Here is a 21,092-nt window from a genome sequence, read left to right on the forward strand (position 1 = left end):
CCATCCTCTCTCTCATGTAGTGCTGAGAAAACCAAATAATTTAGCTGAACCAGTTCTTTTGAACAGTTCAAGTAAATGAACCGGTTAAAATAAATGATTTTCTTTTCTGTAATTAGCGTTGGGAACTCAGATTAATTTTAGTAAGGTGGTTAATTTGGACACTGCATGTTAATGAACTTGTCACATAAAAGATTAACTGGTTTACTCAAGCCCCACACAGCCTTAATGGTACTTTGCCTTCTTTTTTTAAGTGAAATATTTAGTTAATTGCTGCTGTTTATTACTACACAGTATTTTGATCCAGTTATATGAAAATAGGGTGTTTTGTTTTTTAGCTTATTTTTGGTGTTATTAGTGTAAATAAAGTAAAAATGTATGTTCAATTTCATATTGTCACCCTACTTGTTTAACCTTTCTGGAAATTAACCATGGTTCTCTTTCAAGTCGGTCACTTCGAAGCTGTGCTTGTTGAGACTGATTGCGTTCACTTTGAGCGGATGAAACTCAATGCCGCTCCCCTCTCCTCCCAATATCCAACATCTGCACCTCCCGAGGGACAACATGAGTAAGGTAAGCAAGGACGGTATTTGGAGTGTGCAGGTTCTGAGGATGATTTATCGCCGACTTGGGCATCATGTATCTCCTCCACTCCATTTCAAGTGGCTTCGTCTGTTACAATCTGCACCCCACTACTGCCGTTCATAGTGCGATCATGTTCGGAGATGATGATGATGAAGGGGATTCAATATCACTGGAGGCCTCTGATGGTGAGAACAGGTCACACTTGGCTGATGGGCCCGAGGATATTTCCCACGATTCTCACGCTCTCCCTGCCATTGCGTGCCAGGGTGAAGGACATGGTTTCAGTTTTGTGACTGTTTGTGTTGCCATTGGCGGTGTGGCAAAAATTTGCCACATTCCAAAAAAGTTTTCAAACATTATGCCATACAGTAAAACAACAAAATTTTAAAATTTAAGAAACTGATTTAGCAAAAACAAAAACCTAATAATTTGTAATGATTACTGCTCAGGTTAACAAATATGCATTTGATTCCGTAAATGGTTGGTTTTGTAATTTAGTTTGATTCTAAACAATACCTATTAAAAATAAATTATTATTCAATTGCAGTTTACTTATTGGTGTTTTTTCAAGTACTGTCCATTTCCTGTCTGCACTTTGCTGTATATAGTACTTATTGTAGCAAATTAGCTTAAAAAGGGAATTATTTATAATTAATTATAACTGGTTATAATTAATAATAAATATTCAGATTAGATCTTAGAATTAACTGTAGCAGAATCGATATTACAATTACTTGATCTGTCCGTCCACAGAGCAGACAATATAATCATTTATCAATTCTAGGAAGATTACTTTCCTGGCCAAAGAACAATAGCCCTCCTACTTATACAGTGCTAGCAGCAGTTTAGCATGTAGCAAGGAGCAACATTCAGTGACTTTGAATTGTGAGCGGAACACAGAGACAATCAATTGTGAATATAAGGGATTTAATAAATGAAACTATAACTAACATACAAACAAACTAAGCAAAACATACATATATAGAATGAAGGAAAGTAAGGAAAAGAGAGAGAGAAGAGCAGAGAATGGCAGTGTTCACATCAATTAACCACAACCTAAATGAGAATCATCAGAGGCACAATTCACCTTAAAAGGGGTTCAAACTTAGACGCGCATCTAATCAGTTGTAAATGGTTACTTGCATTGGTTTGTTGCTGAATAAGAGTCTTGATGTGGTAGACGAGGTTCTCGACGATTTCTTCAGGAGTGAGTTGAAGAAGTCCACAGCAAATCCACAAAGTTACTTGAAGATAAACACTGCCAGAAGGTTAAACTCAAGAGGAGAGTTTTGGAGGGTGTTGGTCTCAAGAAGAAGAGTTTTTGAGCGATGATTAGTCTGCGTTCTGGAGTTTTACTAGTTCATTGCCGCACCCATTTTGTGGGTGGAGTGGCCAATCAGAGGCATGCATTTTGAGCGGGAGAGACATCCTTTGTCTCCGTTTATGGCCCATTCGCATTTTATTGCTGATCTGAACCGCTAGTGCAGCTTTTAATTCAAAACATAGTAAGAATTGTTCGATGCATTTCACGATCACATGGTGTACATTATTGTGTGAGAAATAAAGAGAAGATCATTTTGATACCAAGAAGGTAACCTCCAGACGATATTAAAGCAGAGATACACTCATACACTTGAATATAGGCGTTTAACGTCTAACTAATACAAGTAAAGGGTTTTAACTAAGTTAATATAATAGGGGAATATACATACAACACATGCATATAGCAGATACATTTATAACTGCTTACTATGGCCTAAATAGAGAAAATGTCTTTAGGTGTGTGTGTGACGTGTATTGGAATTACTGGAGACAGACAACTGCTCTGGTGCCTGGCACGGGGGTCACCCCCCTTTCTGTGGAATGTGTTTGAAGCTTGATGGAGACACTCCAGAGGCGACCTGTTTTAGCATCCTTTTGATAGTGATAAAGACCATCTGCAATTTAGCACCCATATAAATGTAAACGCGGAGGCCAGGTCAGTAATTTATATGCAAATGTCAAAAGGCTAAAAGGGTTTTTTTTAAACAAAGTGTAATTAGCCATCACTGATCTTACACAGACGTTACATTATATAGTACTTTTCAAATAAAATATATCATTATTAGTAGTAGTCTATTATTATTTAACACATTGTAGGCCTACTGTTGTGCTGTACTGTACAAATAAATGCATGAACAAACATTCGGCCCAATGTAACTTTGCATATTAGCGCTTAAATACGTTTGTGTTTGTGAGTGTGACAGAATGCACAAACATAACGTCAGCCTACCTATAAACCTCACTACAAATGATGTAAAAATGTATCTTATGTTTTTTTAAGAAAGGGGGTCTATAATTTATTATCCTATATAATGCATTTTGCTTACATTAATGCACATTTAGTGGGATGATGCTTGAAGAGAAGGTGCTTCAGGTTTAAAGTGTTCTCTCCATGAGTCGACACTTTTTTGCAACAAACTTTACAAACTGGGTAACTGAGAAACATTGGTGTTGCCCAATGGGTCTTAAACATACCCAACGTTTTCTCACACAGCGGACTTGAACCGCTTTGGTGGGGGAAATAAAGCACAAAATGTCTGTGTGCTGCTGTGCTTGCGACATGTGTGTCACCTAAAAAATGAACATAAAATGAGGAAGTCACAATTTAGAGATTTATTTAATCTTATCAAGTTTATGTGGTGCTGTGTAAGTGTAGCTGACTCTGTCTACATAGATAGTTTTCATACCATTGACATCTCATTCACGGTATAAAGTCATTCAGTTTAAAACCGACGTATACCATGAAACCGTGAAACCATAACATCCCTAGTTCCCACTTGCCTGTTACGCGGACACGTGGCCTGCCAGGGGTCACCTGGGTGCTGAGCACAGTCAAGCATGGCTCTGTCCTTCAGTTTGCGAGGTGGCCGCCTTGCTTCAACAACATTCTGTCCTCCACTGTGGCTGTGTGGGACGTGCCAATTTTACATTCAAATGTACAGTGTCTCTTTGGCAAAGATGCAATCGAGAGCCTACCTCTGTGCAATGTACAGAAAGGCTTCCACAGACATTATTTTTTGGTCGCCAAGAAGGACGATGTGATCTTGAACTTACACTCAGGAAGTGTACGTTCAAGATTACTCAGAGAAAGATTCTGTCTCACGTGTGTCCACTGGAACTATTTCATGTCAACAGACCTGAAAGATTCAGAAATTCTTGAGATTTGCCTTTGAGGGGACAACATACCATTTCAAAGTTCTGCTCTTTGGCTCGTGCTGCATTCCATTCAGCTCGGAATGTTAGATTGTCCAACGTACTGCTAGGGAAAAAGCAATGGAATGACACTTGAATTCAGAATTTCAACTTGGAAGCTTGTGCAAAAATTGTCAACTCCGATTTCACCGAGATGCAGGTGCGCGACGTCACACAAACATGTCAGCACCCAGGGAGATATACAAAGTAAGTTATAAACATTAACTCATTAATCGATATTACTTGTCGTCTTAGACTTACACTGATACCTAGTGGCCTGGATGCAGCATCATTCAAAAATCAAAAAAATCTAAATCAAATCACTTTATTGTCACACAAGTGCAATGGTGTGTGAAATTCTTGGGTGCAGTTCCGATCAACATAGCAGTGGTGACAGTGATGGGACATATACCAATTTACAATAACATCATATTAACAGCACAATTTAAACGTCTGATATACACATAATTACACACAACAATATACAAATAATAACATACACTGTACAGTATACAATACGCACTATATAGATACACATTCAATAAAAATAAAAATATATATAAAAAAGTATATACAGTAGTATATATAGAATGTACAGTAGGTTATATTGTACTGTATTGACATTCAGGCTGTCGGTTGATAGTAAGTTGTTAAGAGAGAATATAATATAATAATAATATAATTTATGACAGTCAGGTGTGAGATATAAGAGTAATAAAGTGAAGTGCTGATGTATTTTGATCATGGGAGATCAAGAGTTCAAAAGTCTGATTGCTTGGGGGAAGAAGCTGTCATGGAGATGGCTGGTGCGGGTCCTGATGCTGCGATACCGCCTACCTGATGGTAGCAGTGAGAACAGCCCGTGGCTCAGGTGGCTGGAGTCTCTGATGATCCTCCGAGCTTTTTTCACACACCGCCTTGTATATATTTCCTGGAGGGAGGGAAGCTCACCTCCGATGATGTGTCTGGCAGTTCGCACCACCCTTTGCAGTGCTTTGCGGTTGTGGGCGGTGCTATTGCCGTACCGGGCGGAGATGCAGCCAGTCAGGATGCTCTCTACAGTGCAGGTGTAGAACCGTGTGAGGATGTGGCGGTTCATTCCAAACTTCCTCAGCTGTCTCAGGAAGAAGAGGCACTGATGAGCCTTCTTCACAATGACTTCAGTGTGGATGGACCATGTGAGTTCCTCAGTGATGTGGACACCCAGGAACTTGAAGCTGCTGACTCTCTCCACTGGTGCTCCATTGATGGTGATGGAACTGTGTTCTCTGTCCTTTCTTCTGAAGTCCACCACAAGTTCCTTTGTCTTACTGATGTTGAGGGAGAGGTTGTGCTCCTGACACCAGTGTGTCAGAGTGTGCACCTCCTCTCTGTAGGCTGCTTCATCATTGTCAGTGATCAGACCTACCACCATCGTGTCATCAGCAAACTTAATGATGGCATTGGAGCTATGTGTTGCCACACAGTCATGTGTGTACAGGGAATACAATAGTGGGCTGAGAACACAGCCCTGTGGGGCTCCAGTGTTGAGGGTTAGTGATGAGGAGATGTTGCTGCCTATTCTAACCACCTGGCATCTGCTTGACAGGAAGTCCAGGATCCAGCTGCACAGCGAGCTGTTTAAGCCCAGAGCCCGGAGTTTCTCATCTAGCTTGGAGGGCACTATGGTGTTGAATGCTGAGCTGTAGTCTACAAACAGCATTCTCACATAAGTGTTCTTTTTTTCCAGGTGGGAGAGAGCAGTGTGTATTGTAGATGCAATGGCATCATCAGTGGAGCGGTTGTTGCGGTAAGCAAACTGCAATGGGTTAAGAGAGAGAGGCAGCACAGAGCAGATGTAATCTCTGATTAGTCTCTCAAAGCATTTGCTGATGATGGGGGTCAGAGCAACAGGACGCCAGTCATTTAAGCAAGTTATTTTTGATTGCTTTGGAACAGGCACAATGGTGGATGTTTTAAAGCATGTGGGGACTACAGACAAAGAGAGGGAAAGGTTGAAAATGTCTGTAAAAACACCAGCCAGCTGGTTCACGCACACTCTGGCCCAGAATGCCATCTGGACCAGCGGCTTTGCGGATATTCACCTGTCGGAAGGATCGGGTTACATCCGCTACAGAGACGGAGTGTGAACTAACCTCTGTAGCTTCAGCCGCGAGAGCTCTCTCCGCGAGGGCGGTGTTATTTCCGTCAAAACGAGCATAAAAACTATTTAGCTCATCCGGGAGAGAGGCAGCGGTGTTCATGGTGGAGTTTTTATTCCCTTTAAAGTCCGTGATGATGTTAATTCCCTGCCACATGCTTCTAGAGTTGGTGGTGTTAAACTGTCCTTCAATCTTGCTCCTGTACTGGCGTTTTGCTGTTCTGATAGTTTTTCGGAGGGCACAACTGGCTTGTTTATGCTCCTCCGCGTTCCCGGAATTAAAAGCGGAGGTCCGCACATTAAGTGCCGCGTGAACATCGTTATTTATCCATGGTTTCTGGTTCGGATAGATCCGTATTGTTCTGGTCGGAACCACATCCTCCACGCACTTTTTGATGAAACACATTATGCTATCAGCGTAAAGCTCGATGTCGTCATCAAAGGCGGACCGGAACATCTCCCAGTCCATGTGATCAAAACAGTCCTGTAGTGTAGAGTCTGATTGGTCCAACCAGCACTGGATCGTTCTGAGAGTGGGTGCTTCCTGTTTCAGTTTCTGCCTGTAAGCGGGCAGAAGCAGAATGGAAGAGTGATCCGATTTGCCAAATGGTGGGCGGGGGAGGGATTTGTAGCCATCCCGGAAGGGAGAGTAGCAATGGTCCAAAACCCGGTCTCCTCGTGTGTTGAAACTAATGTGCTGGTGGTATTTTGGTGCGACTGATTTTAAACTGGCTTTATTAAAGTCCCCGGTCACAATGAATGCGGCCTCAGGGTGCTCGGTTTCCTGCTCACTTATACTCCCATACAGTTCCTTGATTGCCCGGTCTGTGTCGGCTTGTGGGGGAATGTACACAGCTGTGATAATGACCGCTGTGAATTCCCTCGGTAGCCAGAATGGTCGACACAGAAGAGAAATTCCAGATCAGGAGAGCAGAAAGACTTGATAGAATGTACGTTCCTCTGAGCACACCAGGATTTGTTGATCATAAAACATACACCACCACTTCTGCTTTTACCTGAGAGGTCTTTCGCTCTGTCCGCTCGGTGCACGGAGAACCCCGTGGGTTCAATGGCTGAGTCTGGAATCTCCACAGACATCCAAGTTTCCGTAAGGCAGATAATGCAGCAGTCCCTCATCTCTCATTGGAAAGAGATCCGCGCTTTCAGCTCTCAGAGCTTGTTATCCAGAGATTGAACATTTGCCAGTAGAATACTGGGTAGCGGGGGTCGATTTGCGTGGCGTCTTACTCTGATGAGAACGCCGGCTCTGTTTCCCCTTTTCCTTTTGCGTTTCCGCGTCCGGACTGCCCAGACAAAGGGCTCTGCTTGCGTGTTTGTAAACAGCGGGTCGGCATTGAGGAATTTGAAGTCCGGTTTAAGGTGTGAAATTGCTAAACCAATGTCTAAAAGTGTTTGTCTGTCGTAGACAATAAGGCAGACAACATCCAAGACAAAAAACATAAGAATTGTGAACAAAACAAACAAAACACTACTATGTTGTATCTGAGCTCGCAACGCAGCAGCCATACTCGGCGCCATCTTGAGTCCAGTTTTTGGACTCAAGATTTTTTGAGTCAGAATGCTCAAAAAAGCCTTCTGACTCAATCAGAAGGTTTGACTCTGACTCTTCTGTCACTCAATCAGTTTTTGAGCCCAAACGCAATAGTTCAGTTACTGATGCCAATTTAAAAATTCACAATTCACAGTCAGCCATGGATGGTTATAACAGGATGGTTACTGAGATCAAGTGAGTAGTATTGGCTGGTCATGTGAATCTAACATGGCAGCCCCCATGTGCGGATCCTCTCCATGTAGAATAAAACAGCTTTTATCAGGTTACTGATATGACTGGAGTCTTCATTTTAATTTGAGTGGTCATGATTTTCTACATATGTTTCAAAATTACAATTCATTTCTTAAGGAGTACAGCTTTTTTAATGAGGAAAAAATGACATATTACATGATATTAATGCTTGTTTAACAAACGTCTGTGAAAACAGGTGTATAATATATTGTAAATTAAACTCTCTTTTGATGATCGTACACCTGTAGCACAAATGCTAGCACTGCAGCATTGTTTATCAGTTGGGTTCCAAGGAGACGTTTCTGGTAACAGTCGAACCCCTGCTAGGCTAATGGGAGCATTGCAGTTTTATTTCCTTAAATGTCATATTCCGAATATCGGGCAATGGAATGCATTTATGGTCGGAGATCGGAGATATCAAGTAGGAATATCCCACATCTGACTTGAATGGAATGCAACATTATCCCTGGTTCCTGGCACATTTACCAAGTGTGTCCACATGATGATTGCTCCGCTGATGCTGAGTGGTGTCAATGTGTTCAGCTACCTTGATGATTGTCTGCTCTTAGCGCAATCTGAGGAACTGGCATGCAAGAAAAGGGACCTTTTGTCTTACATGGTCAATAGGGTAAAGAGCATGTTGGTGCCCAGTCTGCAAGTTTCCTTCGTAGGAATTCAGTCTGTCCTGCAATGCTTGACAAATTTCAAGCTGGGGGATGCCTTACAGCTGCTCCAGTTCCAGCAAATGTTGGGGTTCATGGCCGCTGTGCCCACAGTCACTTCTCTGGGTTAGTTACATATTAGGATTCTCCAGTGCCGTGTCAATTTGAGAATGCCTCTTCACGTGTTGACACAGTCGCTCATGTCTCCAATCGCTCAGTAAGTTTTTGCAAGGAGCAAGATGGCTGAGGCCCTCTCACCTTGCTACAATCTTGGTCTGGGACTTAATGCTGGTGTTGTATGCGCTTACGTGTTACCTCTTTGAGCAATTAAATGTGGCAAGCTTACGCACACTCTCCTTGAAGACTGAACTGCTGCTCGCTTCGGCTTAAGTCAAATGTGTTGGGGACCTTCAGGCCTTGTTGGTCAAGGACTTTTGCTTAGAGTCTAAAAGCCCAGGGAAGGTTATGTGTCCAAAGTATTGGCCACTTCTTTCAAAGCTCATATTGTCACCTCGCAAGCATTCTTTTCTCCTCCATTTGAGTTGGACAAGGATAAAGACTACACATGCTTTGTCATGTGGGGGCATTGTGTATGTATATTGACCGAATGTGTCAATTCAGACTGTAAGATCAGCACTTTGTCTGCTTTGGAGGCCACGCAAAAGGTATGGCCATCTCCAAGCAAAGACTTTCTCACTGGTTTTTTTATGCCATTGCGCTATATAAGTCTTTTGACTTATTTCTCTTCCTTCCCATTGTGATGTGAGGGAGAGTTTCTTGTCAATGTCTTCACTACCTGGACTAGTTAGTGATATTGTTCAAATTGTTAAAGTATTTAGTTTTTTCCTCTCCCTACCTATCCCTCCCTTGTTAATTTGATGCACTTTTACTACCCTATTGGCTAGTGGGCATTGCTCTAGTACTTCAGTTCTAGTTCGGAGGGCATGAAAGCACTAGCAGGAATTATATTTGAAGTAAGTAGTAAGTAAGAATATAAGTCCATGGGATTTGTGGGAAATGTGATTATCAACTGATCCAACTTGTGGTTTTCCAAAAGTTGACAAAGCACACTTTGTCCATATTGTCTGAAGGTCTGTCCCGAGTTTGGTAGATGTAGTTTGAAAGGTCTAGGAGAATTTACAGTCAGAATACTGTATTTGGTCTCGGGCAGTGTTAATTTTCAGACAGTTGTTTTATTTTATTTTTGTCTTATGACGAAAATACCCTTTAAAAACTTAGTAGAGCTGTCGGAATTAACGCGTTAATCGCATGAGATTAATTTAAAAAGTTTAACGCGTTAATTGCAATAAACACATTTACTGTTAATATAGCATAAACACTTGTTGGGAAGGCAGAACCTTTATAATGTCTCTGCCCAGAGTCATTACAGTGATGGACACACCACAACAGCGCCTCACTGTCAGTGATAAAATGATGGAGAAAGGACCTCTAAGCGCTATTATTTGATGTACAAAAAAAGCCTTGTGATAGAAATCAAGTATTTTCAGCACATTTTAATTACCACTGAAGCATGCCAAGCCTTAACTATCACTCTGCTTTTCCCGTGAAGTTCAAGCCGGCACTGGATGCTGGCATTGACGCTCTGATGTGAATCATGAACACAGCTTCAGGATTGCTGTAGGAAAGTGGATAGTCACAGTCTACCGGCAGATAAATATTGTGGAGGATGAGAGTTTAAGAGATTTAATGCACATTGCAATGAATACTAAAAGGGGACTAAAGCCATCTTTACACAGCATAGGTGTCACAGAAGCTGCATCTGAAGTGGCAATTAGGTGTATTTTCACAGAGCAGGAATACATGCTTTTACATAGCAGTTGCAAATGCATAAATATGTTATGAGCTGAATATTTAAAATGTAAAAGTATGAATATAGAAATATGAAATTAATGAAAATATCATATGAATGAATACTCAACCTTTGGGGACTAATTATTTCAATAAGTCAAACTCCCAATTAGACTTTGGGAAAAGTTTAATGTTACTTGAACAGGTGACATTATATTGTGGAAGGCTTTGTTTGGAAAATGTTAATAAAGCATTATACTGTTACATATTGTTTCATTTTCGTTCCTAAAATAGAAATACTGTAAATGCATTTTGACAGGAAAGTATATATGGTGTCAAATTTCAGCATTTTCAAAATCTGCGATTAACTAAACAAATAAAATAAAATAAAAAAAATGTGATTAATCACGTTAAAAATTTTAATTGACTGACAGCCCTAAAATTGTCAATATTTCATCATGTCAAATTCAATAATTTTGGTCAATTTTACTCTGACTAAAATAGCATATAATTTTAGTCAACATAAATAACATTTTAATTGATGATCATGTGCAACATGTAACAAACATGTATTAAACTGTAAAAGACCTAACTTATATATATATATATATATATTATATTTGAATATTTGGTTACACTACTTACAATTATTTAAACATGTATCAACATATCAAAGATTAATGTGTTTAATATACAAGACTATATAACATGAGAAAACTGGCCTTGGAAACCTGAGCTCCTGAATTAATAGCATATAATGGATATCCTGAAGAATTAGCTACTTTTAAAAGTTACTCTGTTGTGAACACCTCATGTTTAGACATGTTTAGGATATTGCATTTTTAAGGTAATTGTGTGTTCACAACCCAAGTTACACATTCTGAGTAGCCCGTTACTTAGTTCTAGTTGTTCATTGGCCTAATTGTCAGTGCAGATCTAAGTTACAATATGATGTTTATGTAGTGGGTATAGCTGATTAATGTCACATACTGTATATAGGATGTGTTTGAGTAAGGTAAATAGCCCATTGGTAAAGTTCATTGTGAAGGTGTTCAGCTCTTTCGGCTCAAGCGGATTGAGCTGAAAGAGCTGAACACCTGCACAAACATACTATGACTGGATAATTTCTCTCAATTCTTTCTAGATTTTTCTTTCTTAAAAATAAAATAAATACAAATAACATTAATACAGTTAATTGTATAATATTTTTTCTCATTTTGTTTTTACAGTATGTTAATTGAAAATGTTTGATTATCATCATCATATAGTATATCTTTTGTTTTATCTTATTGTTATGGTTTTTAATTTTGTCAACAAACATTTTTGTCTCAGGTTAAGGATTTTAAAAATGGTACTTTTCTGAACATAACATTTTATTTATATGAAATCAACACACTCACACATGATATCTTGAAGTCTCGAATGGTCCACTCTGGGAGGATCTTCTCAGAAAGCATTTGCACCACAACATCACCGTAATACACCGGCTCACTGTCAAAAGGCCAGTAATGATCACACTTCACCTGAATCATACAAGCATACACAAAAGAGAGGCATGTGAGAAGTAAACAGTGTTCTAAGGCTGTCAAATTAGAATTTGAATATTTGTCAAATTTAAGGGGGGAAAAAATGCACATTTAAATGCTAAAACTATGCATTTGATTTTTAGATGTGTGCCAAGCACCGACAATATCTACGTTTCCATCCAAGGGATTTTTTGCGTCAAAAAGTGTAGCGCTTCAAAAAGTTTACCGTATAGCTGATGGAAACGCAAACTGTCACTAAAATTTCTCGTGTCGACATAATATTTTTCCGTTTAAATTTAGCGCATAAACTCTATGTCGATATTTCAAATGTCATGAAAAACTGGTTTGGAAACACTTTGTGTCAAGAAAATATAGTCACATGACAGAATTGACCCCAGTCATTTGCATGTGTTAATCATAACGACAAGGTATACATCCTTGAAAGCCAGTTTATTGTACGTGAAGCATTACTCGCACTGTTATGGATTGGTCTTAATGGGATACCTGCACAGATCCAATGCTGCAAACACATCTGCGTCATGACACTTCTAGAGTGCCAACACAAATATCTCATATCATGGAGAACAAATTAATGGCCACTCTTTGCGATTAATTTAATCGTGGTAGACATCCGTTTATTTAATAAAGTTGCTTTTCCACACCATTCAAAATAATAGGCGGCAGTCATGGAATCAACCCACAAACAAAAAACATATCATTTCTGTGCACAAAGATGTTTTAAATTAAAAATAAATACACAATACTAGGAGAAAAACTTCAGTGTGCTTTTTTGGAACACTAACATAGCCCAATTATATTAAATTATTGTTTAGCTTACTTTTGAAAAAATGCAGGCAAAATTACCAAACGAATAAAGCATTAAATGAAAATATTACCAAATGAAAAAATTGACGAAAAAAGTCGGCTGAATGACATTCTCAGAATGTTCTACACTTTTTTCAAGATTATAAACTATCAGAACTATTTGTCCAATGCTGAGGTCACTTCCAGACCCTCTTTACCTCAGATCGCATATGCTGAGCTTCTTCAGAAAATGTCAAATGTCAAATTAATTTTAGATGACAATCAAGTTCTGTAGGTCATTAAAAGTTGCTGGACAAATATGCGGGACATAATGCAGTTGTGATGGCAATGATTTAGATTAGATGATTGTTCAAAATAGCCTATTGAATATCAGGAATGTATCATATATGTAAACTCTGATATTACACCGCATCAATTTTTCTTTAATAGCTGTGCACACAGCATATACACATCAATGGATGGTCCTTATACTAAGACTGAAAGTTTCCCCCACTACTTGGTGCAGGTTGCCAACTTGAACAGGGCCATGACGATTCGCTTTCGGGTCGGAACCGGTGGCAACCTGCGATAGGCGCAACATTAGGACCAATATTACAGTCCTATCAGAAGGGCAACTGCTCTCTTTTGATTGCAATTCCTCGTCTTCTGATTGCTTTTATTTGTGAAATGAAAATGACAGTAAGCTGTCCAATTTCAATGAACTGTCTCAATACTCTCCCCATTTTACCAAAACGTCAGAGGAAAAAAATTAGGGACATCTGGGAGGCGAAATGTACACAATTAGCGATATACACACATTTCTGTATGGAAAATTTATTTGGCGATAAACCAAAACTTATGCGAAAGTTTTTTTTTTTTTTTAAGCATGATGTCATCAAGCACACTATGTTTATCTATAAAAGGCTATTTGAATGGAAACAGGCAGAAGCCGTCAAATTTCACAAAATATTTTTTACGCATTTTCGCAAAAAGTGGATGTAAACTAGGTTAATGACTGAAGTGGAGGTCTTTGGCTGTTGCGTCATATTCTCTTTATTAGTGTCTTGCAGTATAAGCTATGTGGTTTAAAATGCTAGGTCAGGAAAGGAGCTCAATTTCAGAAAAAGTGTGTCTCGAGATTTCCATGTTCTGTTCCATTCTGTTTTTCTCCGTCTAGCATCCTGTTTGAACAGCCCATATTGTAGCACTGGGCTCTGATAAATGCTTCAAATGGTGCTTCACAAATGAGTTCAGCCGAATATTACTACTAATGTATCTATTATAATGTAATATTACTACCGTACTGTACATACAAATGTAATTAATGAAAAACACTGTGGTACCACTAGTATTCTGAAGCTTATGTACTGCGGTAGTACCATGGCACCAGTATACTGTGCAACACTAAGTTAACATAGAACCATCTATGGAAGCATTCCTTCTCTCGTTTTACTTTTTTACTTCAGATTTGATCATTTAAACTGGTTAAATCTTTCGATTTTTAAAATAGGATGCATTTTTGTGAGTAGACAGGTATGTTATTTGCAATAAACAATGGTGCTGTTTGGTTTATTTGTATTCATTGCGCCCTCTTGTAGGCTTAGGAGACAACATCGATTTAAAAATCTAGTGATCACTGATGTATTGTAGTTTTTTTTCCCCCCTAACTGAAATAAACTGAAATTTTTAATTCTAACACATTTTCAAATTCCTGTTTTATTTAAGTAACAAATTAGAATTTAGTTTCCGAGTCCTGTTGATAGCCCTACAGTGTTCTACCATCTTTGTTGAAGAGCATTTTTTCCTGACAGCACTCACCATCCCCCTCTCCACACACTGCGTCACCATAACAATGCTGTGTACATTTTGTTCCCACACCATGCGCCAGAAATCATCTTTGGTAGCAGGAAGAGGCCCTTGTGTGGCAATATACTCCCATCTGAAATTGTTGCCCTGTTAAACAGATTTACTTTTATTGATCTTACAATACAATTAAACATGGTTAACAAATATGCATGTGAACACCACATCACCCAAAATATTCCAAACTAAGCCTAGCAACAATCAGCTGAAGAAGATAAATGATCCTGAACTCACAGGTATGTAGTTAGCATTGATGAAGTCTGAGCAGGGGTTGTCCTCCAGGCAAGACAGTCTGACACGCGAGGAGTCATCTGCAGTAAATTAATTCAGAGGTTAATGAGTGGGGGCCAAAACTACCAGAGCTCACAAAGAAAAGGGTTTAAAAAATATACTTTATAAATTACAAAACAATATAAATTAGGTCAGAAAATGTCATACATCTCTACTTACAGGGCAGTATATTGTTGTATCGGTTTTTGCTTCGGTTCCATAGTAAACGTGCTGCGCTCTGAGTTTGGGTCCGTCCCACGTCCCTTAGGTTCTTTTAATGTTGGGAAAAAGTTGATTCCATAACCATTAATGCATCCAAATGATAAAGTATACCTTATGTAATGATAGTACTTTTATAATCGTATATCAAGTGTGCTATTGTACCATAACTGCTTTGGTGGACTTTGATATTTAATTGATTTGACAATATGAAGTGCATTACCTCAAACTCTTCTGATAGAAGGTAACTGGAATCAGCCTGAAGTTTGGCAAGATGGGATTCAAAGTGGGCTGCACTGACTGGGCTAATGCAAAATAGAGAACATATATTTCAATTCCTTACAGTAACACTTCATCTTCACTCTTGTTGATAACAAACGTTAAATCTGTAGCAGTAATAAGGGCTAAATTCAAACTAGGAAAAATTGCATTGTTGGTAAGTAGTCATTTAGTAAGCACTGTGTCACGTTTTAATGTGTTTTTGTTCATGTTTTGTGATCATGTCTTTTATTTTGAAAGTTTAGTTCCTGTTCCTGTTTCAGGTCATGTGATATCCTATTTCCCTCCATGTTCATGTGTCTTGTTTTCACTGGTTTATTGTCTTGTTAACTCGTTATCAGTCTTGTCGTGTCATTGGTTCATGTTTTAGTAATCTGGTTATCTTGTTATTAGTTCAGTTTTCCCATTGGTTGGCATGTTACCCTTGTCCATGTATTTAAGCCCTCATGTTTGCCATTGTTTTTTGTCAAGTATTGTGTTGGTGTAATGTTGTCAAGTTGTTTATGTTTGTTTTGGATTCACAGTTTTGTAAATAAAATGCACTTGGGTTCTCACTTCATCATCGTGAGATGTCCTGCCTACTCATTATCGTTACACCCTGAGATTCTGTGTCTTGATCAAAGCATCTTTTATTTTAAGTTAAGGTTTAGTCGAATCACTGGTTAATATGTGAATGATTTATGTTTTAAATTAAATAAAATTAAATAAAAAAAATTAAAAAAAACATAAAGGAAATGAATTTAGATGTACAATCCCATTCTAAGTTCTTATTTTATTACACATTATTCACATTTTCATGGCACAATTTTCCAGGACATTTTATGTACCCATCGAGTGTAATATTTAAACAAACACCCATGAGAGGTCATGATGTATATTGTGGTTATTGGATGGTAATTTTGTTTTCTGAATTCGGTATTCAACAGTTTAATTACATTTTATTATCAAAATGGTGACAATATAATTATTTTAATTCATTAAAACATCCAAAGTACAAAGGGAACATTACCTTGATCCATGGCCATGTACTGAAGTTTGAGCTTTTGAGATTTGGCAATAGCAAAGTGGACATCAGACTTGTATAACATGATCTTTTTTGCAACACTGTTAATAGGCGTCATTTGTGGGTTTTCCAAGAGCTAAAACTTATTGCACATGGGCGAATGGGTAAAAATTTGTATATGCACGTTACAAATTTTTAATCGCAATTGTGAGCAAAACTGTCACACTGTACAGCCCTTCATCTACTACAAAAACACCCAGTGCTCGCATGATGCTCATGTGTTGTCAGTGTTTGAGTGGAAGGCTTCAAACATTCATTTTGAAGCATGCAGCACATGCAGATTATTTAAGTAAATCATACCCTTTTGCGCTTTAAAGGGGTCATTAAATGCTCTTTTTTTATATAGTTTTATTATCTTCCATGAGGTCTTCCAAAGTTTTTTTTTTTTTTTTTTTTTGCATTAAAACTGTCATAATGTAGTAATAATTGATCATTTCCACCCTGTTTTTGGCCCTCTGTCTGAAATGCTCGGTTTTGGCCTAAGCATATCCTTAAAACTTCAACATAAACGCCCACTGTTCTGATTGGCTAACATCGTGCAGTCCCTCGAATAGAGACATTTTTGAAACTCAATCGGAAAAGAATGAACCAGCTCAACAACATTATAAAACAAATGTCGGGGTTTACACATAACACACATCCAACACATTGCATCCATATTTATTTAACTGTTCATCACAAGCACAACTGTCAACACTCACACCCTGTCTACACCAGACATGAGAGTCATGTCAAAAGCAATAGAACCCATTATAATCAATGATGCTGTCTACCATGGAAGCGTCCATTGTGGCGCATCGTGTTGCGCCAACAGTAAACAGATGTCCTGTTCCATTTTGCACTGTACGTGGTGGCACTACTACTGCCAACAACAAAAATAAATGTCTAAGAAAGTTTGTGTCAATGCCTCTGGTGTAGACAGCCTCAAGCCTTCGTGTCGCATCAATGGATGCTCCTGGTGTTAACAGGATGTCAGCACCATAAACTATCACACCGTCATGACATATGCAATATTCATGAATGAAACTGTTTACTCACAGTTTTTGCGATTGCGTCCAAGTGTTTTTAACTGCCCCATCCTTCAATAACAGTTCCTTTGCAAAGCTTGAATTGACTGGTATGTTATGAGCCAAACATACAATCCACTCTAAAATACACTGAAGACACATCCACATCCAGTTTCCAGTATCATTCCATCATGTTTTCATACACCAACAACTAAAAAATAGCGCAGATGGGCGAAAGAACCCGAGGCAGCAGCTGAATGTCAGACAGCCTCTCCTCTTCAGAGTTGTAACTTGACACCGCGTCTTTTAAAAAAGGCCCCAGATATGTATCAATGGTCAAAGACGTCTGTCTGTGCATGTTTATGTAGGAAAACATTTAAATTCAGACAGGCACATGAAGGCGTCCTGTGTAAGTTCATTTAGGATGAATCTCCCATGACAGGTGCATCTCTCTCCTCTTCACCTGTGTGACTGACTGAGCACCAGTGGGTGGGGCCAAGGGTGCAGTGATGAAAAATAGGCCTTGAATATGCAGATGTATTTGGTCCTTGTGACATCACAAGTTCCACAAATTCCAAACTAGCTGTTTTTGCAGCTTAGTTTAAATAAATTCTCTTTTTCTATTAAGGTAAATTTGATTCCTCATGCCTTTTAATAATCACACTAGGACACATTGTGATTTTAATTTGATTAATTATGCATTCAAACATACATTTTTGTTCCAATTATGTCAAATTCCGTGACATACCGCATAGGATAAGCAATCTATCTACAGGAGTCTGCAGCTGCGTGTAAGTGTGTTTATTTCATTGTTTTACTTTGTTGAAGAGTGGTATTCATTGCTAGACTTGTGCTGTTTGTTTACTGTCTTGAACCCGCGTCGCTTATACAAAGGTTGGTGTGTATGTGTGTGTGTGCTATATTGTTTTTGACTTGTCCCAGGTTATTCACTGCTAGATTTAGCGTTGATTGGCCAGTGTGTGTGTGTTTATAAACAGTGCTTCACTTGTTTAAGGGTATTATTTATTGCTAAAGTGCAGCATAATTTATTTGCAGTGCACGGAAGTCGCACTTGTCACCTCGCGCGACCCTTAGTTTCGGCTGACCACGTGACTAGCTTTGTTGTGCTAAGTAGCATTAAGGCGTGTTCTGCCTTTTTCATCGAACGGCTCATTATCATCGCGTATATATTTGACTCGAATGCTGACGCGGAAGCGGCAGCGGAAGTGATAACCCTCGTGTAAAGCTCTCCTCGTGTGAAGACCTACTTGTGTAGAGACCAGCGAGTCTACCTGTGCGAGTCCACTGAGCAAGGACACCGACAAGGCGCCACTCACCATAGCACTTAAGTATCTTGTTATTGTATCTCTTTTCCTTCTATGTACTAACATGTCTACTTCACGCATAACACATGCCTTCAAGCACATCCCTGTTATCTGTTACAGACCATTTACACGATATCGATGCAAGACCAAACGCAACCCACAAAACCTACGGCCACTTTGCACTTCAGCACCTGCTCCGCTCTCTTTCTCAGTGGGACTCTGGAACTGCCAGTCAGCTGTGAACAAAGCTGACTTCATTCCAGCCTTTGCCACACAGTCCACCCTCAGCATCCTGGCACTGACAGAAACATGGATACGTCCAGAGGATACAGCAACACCTGCTGCTTTCTCCAACAACTTCTCCTTCTCTCACACCCCTCGACACCCCGGTAGGGGTGGGGGAACAGGTTTGCTCATTCATAACAACTGGACTTTTTCACCACACTCTTCACTATGTAACAATACTAGTTTTGAATTCCATGCTATTACTACAATGCAATCCACAAAAATCCATGCTGTTGTCATCTATCGCCCTCCAGGTCAGCTGACAAACTTTCTTGAGGAATTGGATGTCCTGCTGTCCTCCTTGCCGGAGGATGGTAGGCCACTTGTGGTTCTTGGAGATTTCAACATACACCAAGACAAGCCCCAGGCCACTGAATTGAATACTCTCCTGGCCTCATTTGACTTGGAAAAACTACACACCACAGCAACTCACAGATCGGGCAACCAGCTGGACCTCATCTTTACACGTAACTGTACCAACTCAAATATTCTTGTTACTCCTTTACATGTCTCTGATCACTACTTTGTTCAATTCAACATGACACTCCCATCTACATTAAAACAGACTCCACCATTGGTTTCCTTTCACCGTAACCTCCGTTCCTTCTCACCCTCTCGCCTTTCCACTGCTGTCTCTACATCTCTTCCTACACAAAATGTATTTAAAATGCTTAATGTAAACACTGCCACAAACACACTAAGCTCTACTTTAACAACCTGTCTAGACAACATCTGTCCTATCACCACTAGGCCAGCACGTGCTACACCACCCAGCCCCTGGCTGTCTGACGTCCTTCGTGAACATTGGACTGACCTCAGGGCAGCTGAGAGGAGATGGCGGAAATCTAAAGATCCAGCAAAAACCTCCTATTACCAGAACAAGATCAACAGCACCACAGACACTTGCAGCTTGTTTAGAACATTCAACACACTTCTCTGCCCTCCCCCTCCACCACCTGACACATCACTGACAGCAGATGTCTTCGCCACATTTTTCACTAATAAGGTTGCAGCCATCAGCAATACATTCTCAGCACCACACCTTGTCAAACACCTGTCTCCTGTAGGCAACTCTTCTGTCTCCATGTTCTCTCCTCTGACTGACACTGAGGTCTTTAAACTCCTCCTCTCCAACCACCCCACCACCTGTTCCCTTGACCCCATTCCTTCTCACCTTCTCCAGGCCATTTCTCCGTCCATCCTACCTGCACTCACACACATAATTAACACATCTCTACTTACAGGCACTTTTCCCACTACATTTAAGCAGGCTCGAGTAACCCCGCTGCTGAAGAATCCCGCACTTAATCCCACACAAATAGAACACTACAGACCAGTCTCTGTCATACCATTCATGGCAAAAACACTTGAAAGGGCAGTTTTCTATCAAATCTCTACCTATCTCTCACAGAACAAGCTGCTGGATGACAATCAGTCAGGCTTTAAAAGTGGACACTCCACCGAGACCGCCCTGCTGTCTGTCACCGAGTCGCTGAGACGGGTGAAAGCTGAATCCAGATCATCAGTCCTGATTCTGCTGTACCTTTCTGCAGCCTTTGACACAGTCAACCATCAGATCTTACTCTCTACCCTCTTCTCGCTGTGCATCACAGGAACTGTGCTTGACTGGTTTAATTTCTATCTCTCAGGTAGGTCCTTCAAGGTAGCCTGGAGAGGTGAGGTATCCAAGCCACATCAGCTACTTACTGGGGTACCTCAGGGATCAGTTCTTGGGCCACTTCTCTTCTCTATATACACAACATCACTGGGACCCATCATTCAAGCACATGGTTTCTCTTACCACTGTTACGCTGATGACATGCAACTCTACTTGTCTTTTCAGCCCAACGACACCACAGTAACTGCTCGAATTTCTGCCTGCCTGGCGGACATCTCGGCCTGGATGAAGGAGCACCACCTGCAACTAAACCCAGCCAAGACTGAACTCCTTGTCTTTCCAGCCAACTCTGATGTTGAACACAACATCACCACGCAGCTGGGTGCAACTACAGTAACGCCTTCCAAATCGGTCAGAAATCTAGGGGTAACCATCGACAACAGACTAAATTTCACAGACCACATCTCAAAGATCGCAAGATCATGTAGATTTACACTCTACAATATCAGGAAGATAAGACCCTTCCTCTCTGAACATGCCACACAACTGCTTGTCCAGTCACTTGTCATAACTAGACTGGACTACTGTAACGCTCTCATTGC

General features: G+C 40.0%; 1 protein-coding gene across 1 annotated transcript in view; it reads right to left on the reverse strand.

Annotated features, from left to right (window-relative positions):
* LOC127435306 (receptor-type tyrosine-protein phosphatase beta-like) overlaps window positions 1-21,092 on the reverse strand; it is a 100,734-nt gene that overhangs the window by 8,949 nt on the left and 70,693 nt on the right. Inside the window, 5 exon segments of the mRNA XM_051688675.1 lie at window positions 11,632-11,754; window positions 14,380-14,514; window positions 14,659-14,735; window positions 14,875-14,965; window positions 15,137-15,218. Of these exon segments, the coding sequence (XP_051544635.1) occupies window positions 11,632-11,754; window positions 14,380-14,514; window positions 14,659-14,735; window positions 14,875-14,965; window positions 15,137-15,218 (508 nt within the window).

This window comes from Myxocyprinus asiaticus, chromosome 45, assembly GCF_019703515.2.
Source record: "Myxocyprinus asiaticus isolate MX2 ecotype Aquarium Trade chromosome 45, UBuf_Myxa_2, whole genome shotgun sequence".
NCBI classification, from domain to species: domain Eukaryota; kingdom Metazoa; phylum Chordata; class Actinopteri; order Cypriniformes; family Catostomidae; genus Myxocyprinus; species Myxocyprinus asiaticus.